Source organism: Passer domesticus, chromosome 18 (genome assembly GCF_036417665.1).
Source record: "Passer domesticus isolate bPasDom1 chromosome 18, bPasDom1.hap1, whole genome shotgun sequence".
NCBI lineage: Eukaryota > Metazoa > Chordata > Aves > Passeriformes > Passeridae > Passer > Passer domesticus.
In genome coordinates, this window is record NC_087491.1 from 9,505,184 (window position 1) to 9,524,287 (window position 19,104).

Sequence of the window (19,104 nt, forward strand, 5' to 3'; positions counted from 1 at the left end):
CACTAAATGTTAAGAATCACTAGGATCACTAAGGATCACTAGGATCACTAAATGTTAAGGATCACTAGGATCACTAAATGTTAAGGATCGCTGGGATCACTAAGGAACAGTGAATTTTTAAGGCTTGCCTGGATAACAACACCCAGTTGTTCCCAGGGCCGTCCAGAGCTGGTGTGAGGTGCGTGGCGGTGCCTGTGCTGATGAATATGAGCAGCAGAGCTCTGCCCACAGCCTTTTAATGCGAGTGACATCAAAGGCAAAGCCCTGCCTGCTGCCGGGGGGGACCCACAATGCAGCTGGAGAGAGCCGTGGAGCAGCTCCAGGCCCGCTGGCATCACCGCCCTGCAGCCAGCCACCCTCCATTGTCAGCCCTGGGGTGCCAGCCCTGCATGGGGACACGGGGACAGGCCCAGGCCTGCCTTTAGGGGCTGTCCCCGGGGCTGGCTGGAGCAGGGGGTGACACCTGGGGGCTCAGGTGGGCAGCAGGGCGCTGAGCCCCCGGCAGCGGGGGGAGATGAGCTCGCAGGATGAGCAGCTCCCAGCAGCAGCAGCAGCAGCCCCCGAGGCAGCAGACGCCGATGAGGGCATGACCTGGTGGTACAGGTGGCTCTGCAGGATTGCCGGGGTCATCGGGGGCATGTGTGAGTATCCTCTCCCCTCTCTGAGCCCCCTCCTGCATGACACTGCTCATCCCGGGGTCCTGCCAGCGCTGTGGGGTCACGCTGGCTGTGCCATGAAGGGGTTTTGGGGTGATGGGTCGGTGCCAGCTCTTGGTTTGCTGTGTTTGGGGCAGGAGGGAGAGCCGTGGCTGTGCCTGCAGCAGGGTGGGCTCAGCTGCCCACGAGGGATGTGCTCTGTGCTCACTGAGCCTGCTGAACTTTGGCACCCGGCAGCGGGGACGTCACGGGGCAATCTGCAAATCCCCGAGGTTCTTCTTGCAAGTGGCACTCCCTGGCAGTGATGGGAGCAGCAGCTGAGCCCTGGTGCCTGCCAGGCAAATTAGATTATTTTACTATGAGCACCAGGCTCATGGTGGTCAGGTCAGGGCTGGAAGAGTGGCCACAGGGTTTGGTTTATCCTACTTGACTTTTGAGTGTTCATATGTTCCTACAACTTGTTTTTTTCCCCTCCATCCTCACTGTCAGAGCATGTTTCCCATTGCTCCTGTTGCTGATTGCAGAAGGCCTGCCCGTGGTTTTACTGAAGGTGAAGAATGGTTTTGGTTTGTGCTGTGTGCTTTTAAGGGGTTTGGTAGGACACAGAGAGCAGAGCTGCAGACCCAGAGTGAGTTGGCTGAGCTCAGAATTACCTGCTGCTGAAAAAAATTTTCCCAGGGAAAGAGTCTCAGCAACTTTGCCAGAAATCAGCCTGTCCTGGAGTGCTGTTTTGCTACATTCTGTGGAGAGATTAATAGCTCTTAAAAGCAGGAGGGACTGTTATGACCGCTTAGTCTGATCTCCTGCAGAGCACAGGATGGAGAATTTCTCCTGCTTCAGGTCCACAAGTTAAACAAGAAGGTTTCTCAGCCAGTGCAATCAGCCCTGATTTATTCCATCAGCTGGAGCTTTGTGTCTGATCACCCTCTCCCCCTGCCTGCCTTTTGTCTTGGGGCTGGGCTGCACAACCCCACGATGTTTTTGGAGCTGACATTTGCACCCTGTGGTATCACTGTGCTCCTGAAAGCTCTTTTTGGCTGGGCTGGTAAAACATGTGCTGCTCTCACCGTTCCATGTGCTAGGTGCTGAAATCCTGGAGGTGTGACAGGATTTGGTGGGACTGCTCTGAACACCCCGTGCCCTGCCGGAGGCCCCCGCGCTCCTGGCCCGGCCAGCAGCCAGGAGAACCAGCTGGGAAGTGTCTGTGGAGCAGGTCCCAGGTGGGGGTTCAGAGGAGCAGCTTCTTTCCCACGGGCTGTGGCTGTAGCAGGAGCCTCAGCACTTTTCCTGCAGTTTTATCCCGTGCAGAGCTCGGGGTGATGTGGATGGAGGGTGAAGAGCTGGTGGGTCATGCTGGTGGCACTGCCAGCCTCATGCTGCAGCAGCTTGTGAGTGGCTTGAAAGTGCAAATTTCTTCTTTTTCCCTCTCTGTCTTTGTGTTTCAAAGCAGCTGAATTATACTTGGATTATTTTCCCAACCTTTTGTTCACGGCTCTGCGACCTCGTGGCTTGTTTTTACAGGAAAGATGAGAGTTTTATGTCTTTGGGTGAGTCTGGGAGAAGCTTTTGGAAGAAGAGTCAGGTTCTTAACAGGGTTTGCCAAAGATTTGGGGAGTGACAGCTGGCTCTGGAGCCCTGACTCTCTCTTTATCAGGCAGAGAATGAGGCACAAACTCTCTTTATGAACAGGGAAAAGGGGGATTGTGGAAAAAACAACCACCCATACTACCAACATTCCTCTTCAAAATGCTGCTTGTTCAGCATCACCTTGTTGAAGGTGGATGGTTTGGAGAAGAGGTGATGAATAAACCAGCAAGGCTGGAGTTTGCTATTCTTCTCAGAGCTTGCTGTGAAAGAACAGAACTAATTTATAAGGGTTGTGAGCAACTGGATTGTAATGCTGCTACAGGGCTGGATTATTTCTTACAGAAGGAAAAATTCCCTCAGAAAGGAAGAGAAACTTCGTTAGTGGAGGTGAGACCAGCAGACAACATCTGCCACATGCAAACACCTGCAGCCACAGCTTGCTTCAGCCAGAAAAATCCAAGGGCTGGAGCAAGAACCAGACAGACAAGGCTCAGGATCCCTTTCTGGCTCCTGCACATGCTGGCTTGGTGACCTTGGCCAAGTCCCTTCTCTCCTTGTGTTCCTGTTTGTAATGGGACGAGGAGAGTCTGTGGCTTTTGTAAAACACTCTAGGAGCAAAAATAGGCTTGTGTTGAGGACAGTGACCAGCTGCTGGAAATGAATAGAGCCTTTGTAGGGAAGGGTGTCCTTCCCCCTCATTTTAGCTCCCAGTTATTTGTGCTTCCTCAGGGACTCGAGATGGGACAGCAGTTAAACAAATGGCAGAACTGTCTGTCTCCCATGGCTTACGTGCCACGGAGCATTATCTGCATTTTAACCCTGTTGTGAGGCCTCTGCTCGAAAAGAAAATATTTTAAAAAGAAATCTTTGCCTTGGCAGGGGTGGGATCAGCTCCTGCCCCGGTGGGACAAGGATGTACCAGGCTGTGAGGGACAAGCAGCTCTGCAAAGGAGACCCAAGGTCACTGAGTTGTTCTGTGGCTGTTGGCAGCAGCTCTGGGGGCAGTGCTCCTGTGATCCCAGACCTTTGACTCCTTTCCTGCTGCTCCTGCTGACGTGGGGCTCTCTCAGCTCTGCTTCCTGGGTCATTAGTCCTCTGGCAACCAGGCTGGTTGCTGAGCCAGGACTGCTGCAGGGCTGTTTTGGAATGCTTGGGGACAAAACCACACCAGAAACCTGGCAAAACAACCCCTGGTTGGTTTGATTAGGGGAAAAAAAACAAAACAAACTTGCTTGGAAAAGAACATCCTGCTTCCCTTGGTTTGTTGTGTGGTGGAGACCTGCTGGGAGCTGCCTGGACCACTCTGCTCTGCTGTGCTGCTCAGCAAGGCAGGGTCCTGCCCCAGCCCTGGCTGTGTTTTGGGGATAGCTGAGAGGTTTTGCTGCTCTGCTAATTATAAAGTGCCAGAAAGTCACTCAGAATTATTGTCAGGAATGTCCTTTCCTGGGGGACAACGAGTGCCACGAGCCTGGGGTGCATACCCCGAGCTCCTCTTCCATCAGCACCCAAGGGTTTGGTGGTCACAGGGAATTAGAACCCCCTGGTTGTGCCCTGCTCCCCATGCTGCCCACAGCTCCCAGAAATCCTGCTGGCCATTGGTTGCACCTGTGACCATGAACAGATCACCCCACCCCCGTGCCTCAGTTTCCCCTGCAGTGTGGGGACAGTGACACTGGAACCTGTGGGGTGGGAGGGTGAGAAGTGCCCTTGGAGCACGGATATTAGCACAGCCTCTGGAATATCCCCTCTGCCAGCTGATCTTGTTCTTGCAGGACTCTCCAAAAGATTTTGGGTCCTGTGGACCTAGTTCTAGAAAGTGTTAAAAAATAACATTTTTGGAATTTCCTAAGACCAGGAGGTCCCTTGCTCATGGGATGACCTTCAGTCTGTCCTGTCATTGCCTGCAATTCTGCTTCCCAGCCTGGTAAACAAGGATAACTATTTTTAAAGGAACTTTGAGGATTCAGCAGTGACTGCTTAAAAGAAACCTTGCAAGCATGTGCCAGGCTTTTGAAGGTCAGGGCTGCTCACAGCATCTCTGCTCAGGGATCCCCTCAGCAGACACCCAAAATCCTCAATCCAGGGCTGGTCTCATCCTCAGAGAGAGAGGCTCTGCTGCTCTCCATCACCCCCAAGACAGCCTTTAAAGGGTATAGGATCCATGTGAGGTGGAGTTTTGCAGTGTGATGATGTTTGCTGGGTGTGTGTCTCCTGCCCTCCCAGCTGGGCTCGAGTTCCTGGTGCCAGCCCTGGCCCTGGCAGAGGGAAGGGGCCGGATCAGGTGCCAGGAACACTCTGCAAGTTTAATGAGGCAGCAGAGAGGTGGATGCAGCTCAGCTCAGTCACTGCTTCCTGGTTCCTCTCCCTGAGTTACAGAGCCAGGAGCACTGGGGCTATTTTGGGCTTTATTCACTTCTTTTTGTGTTAGTGGAGACCCAAACTTGGCTCTTTTCTGCCCATCTCTGGTGAAGCTGTACAGAACCAGCAGTGAGTGGCAGGTGCTGGGTTCACCTCTGCTGTATTTATTATTTTCCTGTGTGAAAGTCATATTTCTGCTGAACTTGCCCTGTGCTGCTCAGAGGTGGAACCTGCTGGCACTGCTTGTCTACCTTGGAACATAAAATCCAGGTGCACATCCTGGACTCCATGTGGAAGCAAATATTGTTCTACACAAGGGAAATAATTGTTGGAGCAGCACCCATTGCAAAAGGATACCAGAGGAGGGCTCTTCCCTGCATTCCAGACTCCTTTTGGGCCACCAGACTTTTCCATCCACCATCCTGTGCTGGCCAAGGGCACGCAGGGTTGGTCATGGTGGTCACTGAAAGCCTCTCTCTTTCCAGCCTGTGCCTTTGCTGGTCTCTGGAACTGTGTCACCATCAACCCCCTGAACATTGCAGCCGGCGTGTGGATGATGTGAGCAGGTTTATTTTCCTTTTCTTGCTGGGAGGGAGACATTTGTTAACCAGACACATTGAGGGGGGCAAGGCTGCCCTGCTTGGGCAGTGGATGGGAGTAAAACATCCATCAGGCTCTGGGAATTGCCAGACTTTGCTCCATCGGGCAGGTTGGATGTTAGGTTTATTCTATTTATATTATTTCTTTATGCATTTTTAGGTAAATACTGAGATATCCTTGTCCAAAATTAATCTGGGGCTGCAGGGCTTGGAAATTTGGAAATTATCAAGAACTGGGGGGAGCAGAGCAGGGCCCAGCCTCACCATTCCCTCCACCTGCACGGAGCATGGAGTATCTGCTCTCTGTGGGCCTGGGGGGCATTGATGACCCCCATGTGGTGCCTAAAAGCAGCATTAACTCTGCTTTTCTCTCTCTGGAGGCTGAACGCCTTCGTGCTGTTCCTGTGCGAGGCCCCTTTCTGCTGCCAGTTCATCGAGTTCGCCAACGCCGTGGCCGCCAGGGCCGACCGGCTGCGGGCCTGGCAGAAAGCAGCTTTCTACTGCGGGTGAGGATGCTCCTGGGGGCTCATGGTGGGCACATCCTGGGGAAAGAGCACCCCTGCACCCCGTGGGGAGCGGGGCCCTGCTCTGAGGGCCGGCCCTGTCTTCCAGGATGGCCGTGTTCCCCGTCATGCTGAGCCTGACGCTGACCACGCTGCTGGGCAATGCCATCGCCTTCGCCACTGGCGTGCTCTACGGCCTGTCGGCCCTCGGAAAGAAGTAAGGGAGATCCAGCTGCTCGTGGAGGGCAGGGAAGGGGCAGATGGAGCTCCAGGCCCTGCTCCATCTGCCTCCCTAAGGCTGTGCTTTCCTCGTGCACAACCCGTGCTGAGGTGTGGACGCGGCCAGAGAAATCTCCCTCACGTCAGAGCCCTGCGAGGGAAGGTCCTGGGGCTGCTGAAGCTCTGAGATTTGGCAGTTCTGAGGGTCCCACTCTTCTGTCTGCAGCTGTTGGGTGGATGGGTCTAGCCCTGGGGCAGAGAGCAGTTTTGGGGGTCGGGAAGGGCCAGCAAGCATAGTTTGAACTTGGAATCCCTTGGCATGGAGAGCCAGGCCCCAGCTGGGACAGTCCCTGCCATCCCCACACTGTCCCTTCTCTCCACAGGGAGCTGCTGAGTTTGGGAGTTTGGCAGTTCTGAGGGTCCCACTCTTCTGTCCGCAGCTGTTGGGTGGATGGGCCCAGCTCTAGGGCAGAGAGCAGCTTTGGAGACTGGGGAGGGCCAGCAAGCGTGGTTTGACCCCTGGAGTCCCTCAGCATGGAGAGCCAGGCCCCAGCTGGGCCAGTCCCTGCCATCCCCACTGCTGTGGTGCACCAGTAGGAAACACGTTTCTTCACCCCACGCTGTCCCTTCTCTCCACAGGGGAGATGCCATCTCCTACGCCCGGATCCACCAGCAGCAGAGGCAGATGGATGAAGAGAAGCTCACGGGGAGCCTGGAGGGACAGGCTCTCTGAAGGACACGAGCTCAGGGTAGCATCTCCTGGACACTGAGATGGTGAAGATGTGGAAATCCACTCTGCCCTTCCCTCTGTCCTCTCCACTCCCTGCTACACCACGATTTCCCTGGACACTGCAGCAACTGGAAATCTCAGGGGCTGGGGCAGGCTGTGTCCTCTCCTCACTCCAGCAGCCAGACCTCAGCACGTCGTTCCTTCTCTCCTCAAACCTCAACCCAAACTGTGCCCCTATTTTTTAATCTTTTATTTTCTTTTTGCTTGCAAAAAGAATTTTTTTTCCAATATTTTCTGGCCAGCAGAGGTGCTGGCTCTCTGAGTGCTGCTTTCCCAGCCTTTTTATTATTTTTTGGACTGCCCTCTGGATGGGTGAGGAGGGACAGAGGACCTGCCAGTGCAGGTTCCACGTGTTTAGGAACACTCCCTGGGATGGCCCTTCCCAGGTACAACACCTAAAACCCCCTGGTGCTTAACCTTGGTCTTCTTCCACTGTTTTAATTACGGGACCAAGCACTGGAGGCATTACTGCATGGGAAAGGATTTCCAGCAAAAATTCATCTAAAGATAAAATCCATCTCGGCAGGGGAGCTGCCAGAGCTGCTGGGCAGATCCTGGGACCTCCAAAGCACAGTCCCTGCTTCCTCTGGACACAGCTACAGGCAGTGACTGCTACTTACTTGAATTATGAGAATTAATTACTTTGTCTTAATAAGGGCACTTTTCTTAAGCTTCACTCTTTTACTGGGGCAGAAGGGAAACAATATTTGCTGTACCACAGCTGAAAAGGGTGCTGTTTCTTGAGCTAAGTGGGATTTTTTGCTGGTGTGATGTGCAGGAGCATTCCTGCCTCGTGAGCCTGGGACTCTGCTCCTGCATCCCTCCATGAAGGGACCTGCTCTGCTCGCCTGGTCTTTGGGATTGTGGTTTTCTGCATCAATCCTGAGCTGGTTTTGTATGGGAAGGTGGCACAACTTCCCTGTGCAAGCAGAGAGGAGGCTGCACCATTTCAGTGTGGACAGCTGGGATGTTTTACTTTGCTATTCCAAGTTCTTTCTGTGGTTTTCACATTGTATTTTCTGTTTGCTTTGTACCATGCAGTACAAAACTGCTCACTGAGCCCAGATCCCCCTCTTCTCATCCCAGTTTCTCCTGGGGATTTTAATTTATTTGATTTTTATATGGTTGGTTTTTGTTTTGATTAGGAAAAAGGGGAATAATTTATTTCTAGTTATTTAAGTACTTTAATGGGACTCATTTTCTCTGGATATAGGAGAAAGGAGTGCTCTGTTTCCTGTCCTTCACAGGGCTGCCTCATTTCACCAGGGGTCTCTGAACCCTGGCTGCTGCAAAATCCAATTTCAGCCTTCAGAGTGTTTCTCAGACTCTTCCAAAAAAAGTGTGCTGTCCTTTGACCCCTTTGTTTTCTTCTGGGCCACAAGCTTGACAAACTGTGTTTTCCCCCTCTTCTGGGAGAGAGAAAGGAGGAAAACTGGGCTGTAAATGCTGGACTGGGACAGCCACCAGCACTGTGTGTCCCTGTTTGAATCCTTGGGTACAGAGGGGTTGTGCTGTGCTCTGAGAAATGCTGCTGGAGGCTGAGAGCTGTCTGTCTGTCAGAGGGGTCTGTCCATGCTGAAAACTCTCCTTAAACCCTGCCCTTCCCCAAGCTGCTGGCTCCTGTGAGCTGCTGCTTCTTCCCTGGAGCTGGGAGGATTCCCACCAGCCAGGATTTCCTGGATGTGGGATTTTTTTTTCCTGCACCCTTTTTGTGCAAAGCCCCTTTCCCCCCACCTTTGAACTGGGATCCCGTGTCTGGGATGCAGAGCAGGCACCACCAGTCTGGGTTTTTTTCCCACAAAAGCAGCTTTTTTCCCCTCAAAACTGTGCTGGTTTGGAGCCCCCAGCCTTTGGCTGATCCCTGGTGCTGAATGCAATGCCTGCAGGGGGGGAATGCAGGAGGAATGGGGGGTTCTCCAGAGGGAATAACCTCTGGGTGCTGCACGGGCAGAGTCCTGCCTCAGGAATGGGCACGTGCTTTGATTTCAGGGGGGTGTGGGGAGTTCTGTAGTGTTTAGTAGAGGAATGTTGCAGACTGATGCATGTCAGTGGTAGGGACAGCTTTGCTCTGTGAGTAGTGCTGCAGTAGCTTTAGTGTCAGGAGGCCAAAGGCAAAGCAGAGCTCAAGGGCTGAGACTTCCAGGGTGCTCTGAGGAAGCACAGAGCTGGTGGGACCCTCATCTGCCACTCCCTGCCATGGTCCCTGGGGCTGGGGCAGGTGGGTGCTGCTCCAGGGCACCTGCAGGGCACTCTCTGCTCCTTGGCACCCAGGCAGAAGTCCCAGCAGGGCTGTCATGGTGTTTTGTGGCAGCAGGGTCTGACCCTGGGGCTGAGGCAAGGGAGAAATCTGCACCAATCTGCCACCATGAGCGGGTGGCAAAGCTCAGCGAGCTGAAAATGGGCCTCAGGGACTGCCCTGAAAGAGCTGAGCTGGAGCCTTTGGCCACAGGGAAGTGTCTGTCACCACTGGAGGTGTCCCCAAGGGTGGTGACTCCTACAGGGGCCCGTCTGAGCAGGAACTCTTGGGAATTTTGGCTGTCTGGTGCAGCTGGAACCAAGGCAGGTGCTGCCAGCGTGGCAGACAGGCTTGGTGACAGCTTGTAAGAGCTGTAGTGACAGTGAGAGGATGGTCTCACCCCCGTGTGGGCCTGTTTGATGGAGATAGGAAGGAGCTTTAGAGTAGAGTCACAGTAGTTAATGCCAGTGCATGGTGGTTGTTAGTTGTGTTTAGAGGCACCCTCGGGGTGCTTGGAGCTGTGCAAGGACAAATGAAGCTCAAACCCTGCTCTGGGAGGTTTCACAGGCTGCACCCAACCCCTGCTGAGGGCATGCAGGAGGGATGGATCCAGAGGGGCTCTGTGCAGCAGGGCCTGCTCTCCAGGCCTTGGCAAGGAGGTGATGTCAGGGCTCAGGGGGTGACACGCTGAGGACAGCGAGCTGCTGGCACCGAGGGTGGCAGGAGCCCTGGGGAGCAGTGGCCTGTCACACACCAGTCACCAGGGCAGTTCTATGCACTGTGCCACTCTTCCATGCCTCTGCCACTCGTGTGTGGTGGCTCAGTGTCCCCTGGGGCTGCCCACGGGGTGTGGAGAGCAGGGCAGAGCTCGCTGCTCTGGGCAGGAGCTGCTCATGTAACACCCACTGATTCTCTCTGTGTGCAGTGAATAAAAACACCATTCTACCTCTGGAAAGAGCCACTGTGATTTCTCACACTCCAAACGTTGTAGCAAAAGCCCTGGACTCACTGTGCTGGAGGAAGGAGGTCACTCAGAAAATGCTCCTCCAGTGAGGTTCTCTCAGGAGCTGGAGCCCAACCTCGTTTCCTAGTGGGGCATTTCCTCCTTAGGCTGAGCCCTGGGAAGCTCAATTCATCTCTGTCATTTTTTTCCTCAGGAAAAAAACATCCACTGTCTTCAGGGAAGGGTTTCACTGAAGTGAAGATATCAAGAGCTGGTCCATAGCCCTGTGAGAAAGAGAATGCTCGAGCACAGGGCTGCCAGAAATCCTGGTCTTCAGAAAGTCAGTGGAAACCAGAGGCTCTTGAGACCTCTTGTAGTCAGGCCATGCTTAGAAAAAGTTGTGTCCCAGCCAGGGCTGAACATCTTTCTGGAAAAGGGTCTCAGCAGCAAAGGGTAGGTTTAATAGTGAATGTTTTCTGTGTTTTTTATTTTGGCCCACCTCTCTCACTCTGTCCTAGGCTGTTTTAAATTAATGCTGTGATAAAGCACATCTTCTCTTAGGTGATTTCTCATCTCCTGCTGCAGGAGATCAGAGTGGCAGCTGGCACATCTGGAGGGCTGGCTCAAACATGCTGTTTTACCCCCTGCTTCCTCAGGACAGCAGGAATGTCCCAGGAACAGCCCTCAGGGTGCCAAGTGCATTTCAGGAGCTTGGACAAATGCTTGGGCACAGCTTTGTGTGGACACATGCTTGTGTCCCAGCTCAGCCTTTGTGCTTCTGCCCTTTTGGGAGGAGTCAGGGTGAGCAAGGCCATTTGTTCCTCACAGCCATAACCACCTCCTGCAGCTGTTTTACCTCGGGTTAACTCTAAAAAATAATTGTAAAAGGTTCTTAATCTTGCAGGACACACACAGGAAAGGGGTAAGACTGATTTGCTACTAACTATGCAGTTGAAATCTCAAAGTGATGGAGGTGGAGGCACATCCACCTCCCTCTTTGTGGCTGGGTCAAACCCCAGGGTGGGAAGGACCCACCCCAGCACAAAGTGTTGTCAGTACTCACTGTGTCTTTCCCACAGGGAATCACTTGCACTACAGCTGGATGTTTGTCTGTTCCCATTCTTTTGTCCTGGGTTTTCTTTGTGAGCTGTATTTGGTCTTACTCTAGGCTTCTAGTGTAATGTGTGTTTTTAGAGCAATAAAATGTGGCAGCTTTTGATACAAAAGATCTGGCTCTGCCTCTTTTATGATCCTTGAGTGCCTGAGACTCCTCTGGGGAGCTGCAGGCTGCTGTGGTCCCCTTGCCACAGTCCTGCTCTGCCTCTCCCATCCCTCCCTTCCCTGCAAATCAAGGCAATGTCTTGCAGTTGGAGGCAAAACTGTTTTATTCTTGCAGCTACATGATGAGCTTTTGCCAGAACAGCTCCAGCAGCAAACTCAGCTCCAGACAAGCCCCCAGACCCTCAGGCTGCTGAGCAAAGGGCAACCACAGTCTCCTGTCCACACTTATTCTTCCAGGACACCTTTATCTCCAGCCTGGCCCTGCTGGTGACCTGCTCCCACCCCAAGGGGTGACAGGTAGTGTTGGGTGACAGGAGGAGAAGGTAAAGTTCCAGCTGGCAACTTCTACAGCCAGAGCAAGATGATCACTGCTGCCCCTTCCTCTCCCACAGGGAGCTCCAGCCTCCACGTCCAGCAGCACAAGTTTGCTTTGCCCTCAGCCTGGGCAAGGGCAGCTCCTACCTCAGGAAGGACCTCCGGCCAGTCCTGAAAAAGGCCTCAATCTGCTCCAGGGACCTGCCTTTGGTTTCAGGGACACAGCAGCCTGTGAATAAGATGTTCCCAGCACTGATGACAGCGAAGAACAGGAAGGGCACCTCGAGGCCGAAGGCGTTCTGGAAAGTGGGGCAGAAAGCAGCTGTGAGCTGGTGCAGAGAGGGGCTGGGGAGGGGCTGCTGGACACCCCCAGGCAGTACCCACCACGACTGGGAGGAAGAACTGGGTCAGGGTGAAGGCTGTCAGCCAGCTCACGACCACACAGAGGCCCGAGGCCACCCCACGGGCTTTGAGAGGGAGGATCTCTGACATCAGCAGCCAAGTGATGGGGCCCCAGCCCATGGCGTAACCTGCAGGGGAGGAGGGAAGGGGATCAGCCTTTGAAGGTCACTGAGGAGTGCAGGAGAACCCTGAGCAATCATTATCCCTCCCAAAGTGACTTCAATGCCCCCTTTCTTGCTCTTCCAGGGACATCTGCCTTCCTTCCACCTCCAAACTCAGCTCCTTGCTCCACATCCCCCTGCCTTGGATGAGAAACACCCTTCCCTGGCTGGTGGCCAGCCCTGTGCTCTCTGCACCTACCCATGATGAAGAACATGGTTGCCAGGAGGGGGATGAGGGTGATGTAGTTTGTTGGCCCAGCAGGGAGGCTGGCAGAGCTCGTCAGGGTGGTGTTGGCCACGGTGCCGTTGTGAGAAGCTGGCTCAAAGTGGATGTAGAGCCCCATGGTCAGGTTGGAGACCAACATGACACCAGCTGTGGAGAGAGGCAGCAGCACAGTGGGAATGAGGGGTGAGTGATCCTGTCCGTGCCAAGCTCCTGGGAATGCCCCTGCTGAGGAGCTGAAGCACCACCAAGGGAAGGAGACCTCCCTGCCTCCCTTCCTGAGCCCTGCAGGGCTGAGCTTTCCACTCCTGCACACTTGCAGAGCTCCTGAAAATCCTTCAATAAGAGCTTCCCTTGGGAAGACAGTGGGAGAAGTGGAGAGAGCCACACCTGACACAAAGAGGAGGATCTTCCTGCCAGCCTTGTCCATGGACACAGCAGCGATGGCCACCGCGGACAGACGCACCAGGCCCACCAGGGCTGCATCGTACTCTGCTTTCTGCAAAAAACCAGGGGCGAGCTGAGCTGGGGCAAGGGGCAGGTGCCTGCAGCTGCTGGGGACTTGGCCAAGGCTGTTCTCCTGGCAGGAGACTGGAGATGATGAGCCTGAAGTCAGAGGAGGAGCAGGGACACAGTGGGGCCAGTCCCGCTCCCCATCCTCCCTCAGCCTTTTGCAGGGCAGGTCCTTTACAAAGGGTTTTGTGTCTGTGGGGAAGTGGGGGAATTGGGCAACCCTCACTGAAGGCCCAGGCAGCCTGAGCAGGAGCAGAAGCCCAGGGCTCACCAGGATGACAGATGTTTTCTTGAATATTGGCTGCAGGTACACGAGGATGCAGGTGACCCCCGAGAGCTGCTGCAGGAACCTCATTGCCCCCGCAATCAGGATGGGCTTGTACAGGAAGGGGTCCTTGAGCTCAGCACAGGAAACCCGACGGCTCTGGGGGCACAAAGGCAGACACACAAAGTGAGAACACCTCTGGGAACCATCTGGCATCCAGAGGCTGGCTCAGGAGTTGCCCAGAGGATGGATTTTGCAGTTTTCATGTTACTTCTGCCCATGCTGAGCTTCCTCACCTGTTTCCTCACACTGTCCTTGATCTGTTCATACTCCCGGGCATAATCTGTGTCCTCACCCCGCAGCCAGCACAGGGAGCCCAGGGCCTCCTCCTCCTTGCCCTGGGAGAGCAGGAACCGGGGCGAGTTGGGCATGAAGCAGAGCAGGAGGACCATGGCAAGCACTGGCACCTCCCCAGCCACGGCCAGCCAGCGCCAGTCCAGGACCAGCCCTGCCAGAGCAGCACAGTTAGGGGAGAACTGTAAGAAAAACCACTCAGGAATGGGTGTCCTGGCCTTGCCTCCACCTGGGCACCCCAAGGATTTCATTTAATAAACCTAGCAGGAAAAATAGGAATAATAATTTAAAAAATACATTTAAAATGTATTCTCTCCTATTACAGCATTTCCAGCAGTAGGATATGGGGAAATTCCAGCAAATCTGAGAGTAACCAGCAAGATCCTGCTGCAACCAGGGCATGTGCTGGCAGGAGATGCACAGGGATATCATTGTGTGCTGCCCTTCAGACCTGACAAAACCTCATCAGGACCTGGGTATGTGGGCACAGCGATGGCCACAGGTCCACATGGGCTATGAATTCATCCCTCAGAGCACACACACCAGGGCAAGGAGCATGAATGACCCTGTCCAGCCCCCTCAGCACAGCTGTGGTGGTGGGTACCAGGGGAATTGTAGGAATATAAAAAGGTAAAAGACTTTAGAAAGTGCAAAAAGGTGAAAGTAGATACAAAGGTAAGAAAGGTTGGGAAATTTCTAAACTTCTTAATGGAAAACTAGGAAATTAAAAACCAAATGAATACATTTATATTTATCATATAGCAGAGGGAACAAGACCTCACCTGCTGAGAAGGTTGTTTATTTTATTTTAAGCTCCCCCTCCCCACAGTGTTGCCCTGGACACTGGGACACCACGGAGATACTTGCCCAGTGCATACAGGACGAGGGAGCCCAGCACTGCCATGATCTGGGGACAGGCACCCAGCATCCCCCTGACCCCCGGGTGGGAGATCTCCGAGATGTAAACCTGCACAGGGACAGCACACACTTCACAGAGCTGCAACATCCCCTTGTCACCCGCTGCTCCTGCCCTCTGGCACCACACAGTCACACCCTGTGACCGGAGGAAACCCAAATTGCTGGGGAATTGCCCTCTCAGGTGGTGACCTGCTGGGTCCAGCTGCTCCTGGCCAGAGGAGAGGACAGCCTGGCCGGCAGCACCACTTCCCTCCTCCCCTCGGTGTGCCAGAAGTGCTCCAGGGACTCGTTACTGGAAAGAGGTGCCCTGCTGTTACTCAACCCCTGCCTTCCCCTCTCTGTGAAACACGAGCCTGCAGTTTGGGAGGAAATAACTGCTGGGAGGAGCAGGGGCTGAGGACCTGCCTTGTCTTTCCTGCAGGCCAGGAAATCCAGCACCAAGAGCGGGTACACCCTCCCCACCCCGGTGCTGACCCGCTGCATCCTCCCCATCCCGCTCGCCCAGACAGCCCTGGGGCTCTGCTGGTACCTCCGAAAAGCAGCGGGGTGCCCCAGCCTCATCCCCCAGCTCATCCAGCCCATCCTCAGCTCCTCCTGCCCTGCAACCCCCAGCCCATCCTCAGCTCCTCCTGCCCTGCAACTTCCAGCCCATCCACAGCACCTCCTGCCCTGTAACCCCCAGCCCATCCTCAGCACCTCCTGCCCTGCAATCCCCAGCGATCCATAGCATCTCCTGCCCTGCAATCCCCAGCCCATCCACAGCTCCTCCTGCCCTGCAACCCCCAGCACATCTTCAGCACCTCCTGCCCTGTAACCCCCAGCCCACCCTCAGTTCCTGCCCTGCAACCCCCAGCCCACCCTTAGCTCCCGCTGCCCTGCAACCCCCAGCCCATCCTCAGCATCTCCTGCCTGCAACCCCCAGCCCATGCCCAGCTCCCGCTGCCCCGCGTTCCCCTGGCAATCACCGGGATGGAGGCGGAGGTCACTCCGCCGGCGTAGCCCGTCAGCACCCGGCCCAGCAGCAGCATCCAGAGGCCCTGGGCCCCGGCCAGCAGCGCGTATCCCAGCGCCGAGGGCAGAGCCGAGAACATGATGCTCAGCTTGCGGCCGAGGCAGTCGTTGAGCAGCATCGTGCTGAGCCCGCCCGCCGCCGCTCCCAGCGTGAACACCGACTGGGGGCATGCAGAGAGAGGGGCTGTGTGAGCCTGGCACCCCCGGGCACCCCCGGCTCTGCCCCATCCTGGCAGGAATAACCCTACTCCTTACCCTGAACCAGGGCATTGAGTGAGCCTGGCATCCCCTAGCTCTGCCTGCACCCTGGCAGGGATAACCCTGCTCCTTACCATGAACCAGGGCATTGATGAGCCTGGCATCCCCCCGGGCACCCCCGGCTCTGCCCCATCCTGACCCCCAGCTCCTTATAACCAGGGCACTGTGTGAGCCTGGCATCCCCCAGCTCTGCTCGCACCCTGGCAGGGATATCCCTGCTCCTTATCCCAAACCAGGGCATTGAGTGAGCCTGGCATCCCCCAGCTCTGCCCCATCCTGGCAGGAATAACCCCGCTCCTTACCCCGAACCAGGGCGCCGTGTGCTGGTCCAGCCTCAGCGCAGGGCTGGGATGAGCCTCCAGGGCAGGGATGACGGGGGAGGGATAAACCAGGGCGAAGCCGAAGCTGAAGTTGCCCAGCACAGCGGCAAACACAGCCAGGTAGAGCCGCTTGTTGTGGAGGCTCCTGAGGGAGGCACGGACAGACAGGGACGTGTTGGGCGCCAGCAGAAACTTAAACCCAGCTTCCCCCAGCCTTGGCCGGGCTCTGGTGACACCCACGGAGGGATTTTCCTGGGGAATGGCTCTGCACAGCCCCGGGCTGGTGGGGTTTATCTGTGCTAGTGCTTCTCTCTGTGCAAGGCAGTTTTCAGGGGGTTCAACAAAGCAAGAAAATCTTTGGAGCTTTTTTTGGAGCAGAAGCTGGAGCTGGGGGGCACCAGGGACCCAGCAGCAACTGGGAAAAGGTTCTTTCAAAGCCCCCGTGCCCCCAGCAGAACCTCTTGCCCCCAGAAGATCTTCCAAGAGCTTCCAAACCCATCAGGCTTCCAAGTGGGCTCATCCAGCCTCCTTGGGCAGGATGAGATCCCATCTTAAAGCAGCTCAGCAATGGCAGGAACATGGAACAGCTCTTCCCCCAGCTGCCCCCAGCCCACCGCCCTGGGGATGGGGGGCACAGCCCAACCTCTGCCCACCCTATGGCCCCAGCCTGCTCCTCACCTCAGGTACTCCTTGTCGAGCCTCCTGGCAGCGCTCTCGGGGAAGGTGTGGTACGAGGAGCTCGTTTTCCTGACCAGGGGCTCACGGTCCCTGCGCTCCATGGCCGTGCAGGGCTGCGCTCGGGGCGGATGCTGGGGCTGCCCAGGGGAAGGGGAAGAAGAGGCAGCTGAAAACGAAAGGGGAGAGGCTGCCTGGCGTTGCCTAATCACAGAAATCTGTGCCTCGTGGGCTCACACCCCGCTGCCCCTCAGCAGGAAACTGGGGGGGCAGGAAAACCAGCAGGAGGAGAGCCACGGGGTGACAGTGACAGAGATGTCCTGCACCCTTCACCCTGCCCAGCCCCGCGGACACCAACCCCTCCCACTGCAGTGACACTTGCAGGGATGGTCCTCACAGAGCTGGGTTCACCAGCAGAAATGTCCCTTTGCCAAGGTCACGACTCTCCCATTGAGGAACTGGTACCAGTCAGACCGGCCCAGTGCTGTCTCTGTTTACAAGGGAAAATTCCATCTGTGGGAGCCTCCAGAGCCACCCTGGGAAAGGGTTTCCAGTGTGGAACAGAGGTGGGGAAGAGGCAGGAGAGGAAAGCAGAGGGAGGTGAACATGGGGTGAGCACGAGGAGCAGGGAACAGGGATGAAGGGCAGTGATGAGGAGGGAAATGTGAGAGCAGCATCTCTGCCACACTGGGTGGGCTCCAGGCTGCCCATGGGTGAATTTGCCCCCTCACCCTGCTCCCCCAACCCCTCAGGGCTTTGTGGGCACTGTTGTGCTGGGACATCTGCAGGTCCAAACTCACCCTGTAGGAAAGGGCTTCGTCTGTGTCTTGCCAGCTCTGAACCCAAAGCCCCTTGGATTTAATTAGCAAAAGCTCTATTTCCCCAATCTACCACAGTGCTCCTCTTGTGTCCATCATTCCCCTTGGTGCTTTTTGGAACACGTGCACCCCCAAGCCTGCGTGGGGGCTGCAGTGCCACCTCAGGAGCTGCTGTGTCTTCCCTGCGTGCAAGCTGGTTCTCCTTCTGCAGCCACCAAGGGCTGCCTCTGCTGTCTGATCCTGCAGGGGATTTACAGCTGACTCAGGCACTCGGGGCTCTGATTTCCCCGTAGGAAGAAAGGTCATGGATTGGTGGGACAGAGGGGTGGGCAGGACAGCTCATCCAAAAAATGTTCAGCTCTGTGCTGGTCTGAGCAGGGAGGTCACAACAGACCTGGAGCTGGTCCCTGTGCCCGGGGCTCCCTTTCCATCAGCAGGCACCACCAGTTTCCTCCCTTGCTTGCACTTTGCTCCATGAATTTGGGCTGGTTTCCACTACATGATTTTGCAGCATCCATCCCTGAAACACAGAGGGTTCTCCAGTTTCTCTGCAGATTTGTCAACTGCTTCAAGCAGGAAATTACTTTGTGTCTTGAAAACCCTCCAAGCACCTGTAACGCCTGGAAGGGAGCTGCTCGGGGGGAGCTGCTGTCTGTGCTGCTCTTGGCTCAGGGCTGAGCCCCTGGCTGGTCTGTCCCCAGTGTCCCCTGAGGGAAGAGGTCCCTCAGTGTGGTGGAAGAACTCCTGGTACTACATCCTCGCTCTGCCCTTTGTTGTTTTGTTGGTTTTTTTTTTTTTCCCCCTAAAAGTGCATTTTTGGTAAGGAGTAAAGGATCCACCACCTTGCTCCAGATCTCCCTGACCTGCTGTGGGTCCTTCCAAGACAGACGAGGGGTGGCTGAGGTGAGAGCAGACTCAGTGGCAGTGCTGTCTCTGGTGGGCTGTGCTTGGCCATTGTCACATGGCAGTGGCTCCAGCCTGTCTGCAGCAAATAACAGCTCCAGGGTGAGCTGGGGAGGGCTGAGGTGCCCACTTCGGGAAAGCAGAGCAACCCCTGGCTGATTAAAGGGCAATCTGGTTTTGTTGAGAGCTGTTGGCTGCCTCGGCTCGGTGATGCATTGCTCCAGCTCCCCAGGACCTTCCTCCCCCCCCAACAGCTGGGAGATAGATCATGAACATATGCAAAAAAATAACCAGCATCAAAGCCACTTGGCAACTCAACTAACCCAATCCATAAATTAATTTCTATCCCTCTTGTAAGGGAGAAATCAGTCACTCCTCAGGGCTATCCATCTCTATCGCTCATCTGGCCACATCCTTTCATAAATCTTGCTGTGAGTCTGAGCTGGTGAGTGCTGGATCAGGATGGAAGAACGCCTGGTGTCTGTGCTGGGCTGGGGCAGCCCCGGGACTGGTTTGCCCTGGCCTGGGGCTGGGATGGTTCTCTCTGCATCCCCCACATCCTGAGGCTGGAGCAGAGCTGGGGTTTTGCAGGGTGCTGCTTAGGGGGTGATTTTGGGGAGTGTGGTCCCTGCTGAGGAGCCATCAGGGTGGTGCAGAGGTGAAATGATGAAATGTTTCCTTGCACATCAGCGTGTGCTGGGTTGGCAGAGCCATGCAGGGGGTGGCTGCTGGCTGCTGGGGACACACAGGGTGAAGGTGGGTGCTTGCTGGGGTCTGGATACACCCCTGGGAGGTG

General features: G+C 55.4%; 2 protein-coding genes across 2 annotated transcripts; one reads left to right on the plus strand and one right to left on the minus strand.

Moving 5' to 3' along the window:
* Positions 1-74: 74 nt before the first annotated feature.
* Positions 75-11,117, plus strand: CACFD1 (calcium channel flower domain containing 1). Its single transcript, XM_064393400.1, has 5 exons — positions 75-641; positions 5,087-5,159; positions 5,581-5,706; positions 5,813-5,920; positions 6,562-11,117. Exons 1-5 carry the CDS (start codon positions 515-517, stop codon positions 6,653-6,655), a joined length of 528 nt encoding a protein of 175 aa, XP_064249470.1. The 5' UTR covers positions 75-514; the 3' UTR covers positions 6,656-11,117.
* Positions 11,118-11,302: 185 nt separating this feature from the next.
* On the minus strand, positions 11,303-16,746 carry SLC2A6 (solute carrier family 2 member 6). The gene is made up of 10 exons (XM_064393590.1): positions 16,591-16,746; positions 15,895-16,057; positions 15,289-15,495; positions 14,273-14,372; positions 13,348-13,559; positions 13,058-13,210; positions 12,664-12,772; positions 12,250-12,423; positions 11,872-12,017; positions 11,303-11,786 (listed from the first exon to the last, which is right to left on the minus strand). The coding sequence occupies exons 1-10, from the start codon at positions 16,689-16,691 to the stop codon at positions 11,631-11,633; spliced, it is 1,521 nt and encodes a 506-aa protein (XP_064249660.1). The 5' UTR covers positions 16,692-16,746; the 3' UTR covers positions 11,303-11,630.
* Between the last annotated feature and the right edge of the window lie 2,358 nt (positions 16,747-19,104).

Coding starts and splice junctions, on each gene's coding strand:
- CACFD1 (XM_064393400.1), top strand. CDS start 515: ATGAGCTCGCAGGATGAGCAGCTCCCAGCAGCAGCAGCAGCAGCCCCC. Junction 642..5,086: donor CGGGGTCATCGGGGGCATGT/GTGAGTATCCTC, acceptor CTCTCTTTCCAG/CCTGTGCCTTTGCTGGTCTC. Junction 5,921..6,561: donor CTGTCGGCCCTCGGAAAGAA/GTAAGGGAGATC, acceptor TTCTCTCCACAG/GGGAGATGCCATCTCCTACG.
- SLC2A6 (XM_064393590.1), bottom strand. CDS start 16,691: ATGGAGCGCAGGGACCGTGAGCCCCTGGTCAGGAAAACGAGCTCCTCG. Junction 16,058..16,590: donor CTCGACAAGGAGTACCTGAG/GTGAGGAGCAGG, acceptor TGCCTCCCTCAG/GAGCCTCCACAACAAGCGGC. Junction 13,560..14,272: donor CCTCGTCCTGTATGCACTGG/GCAAGTATCTCC, acceptor CTGCTCTGGCAG/GGCTGGTCCTGGACTGGCGC.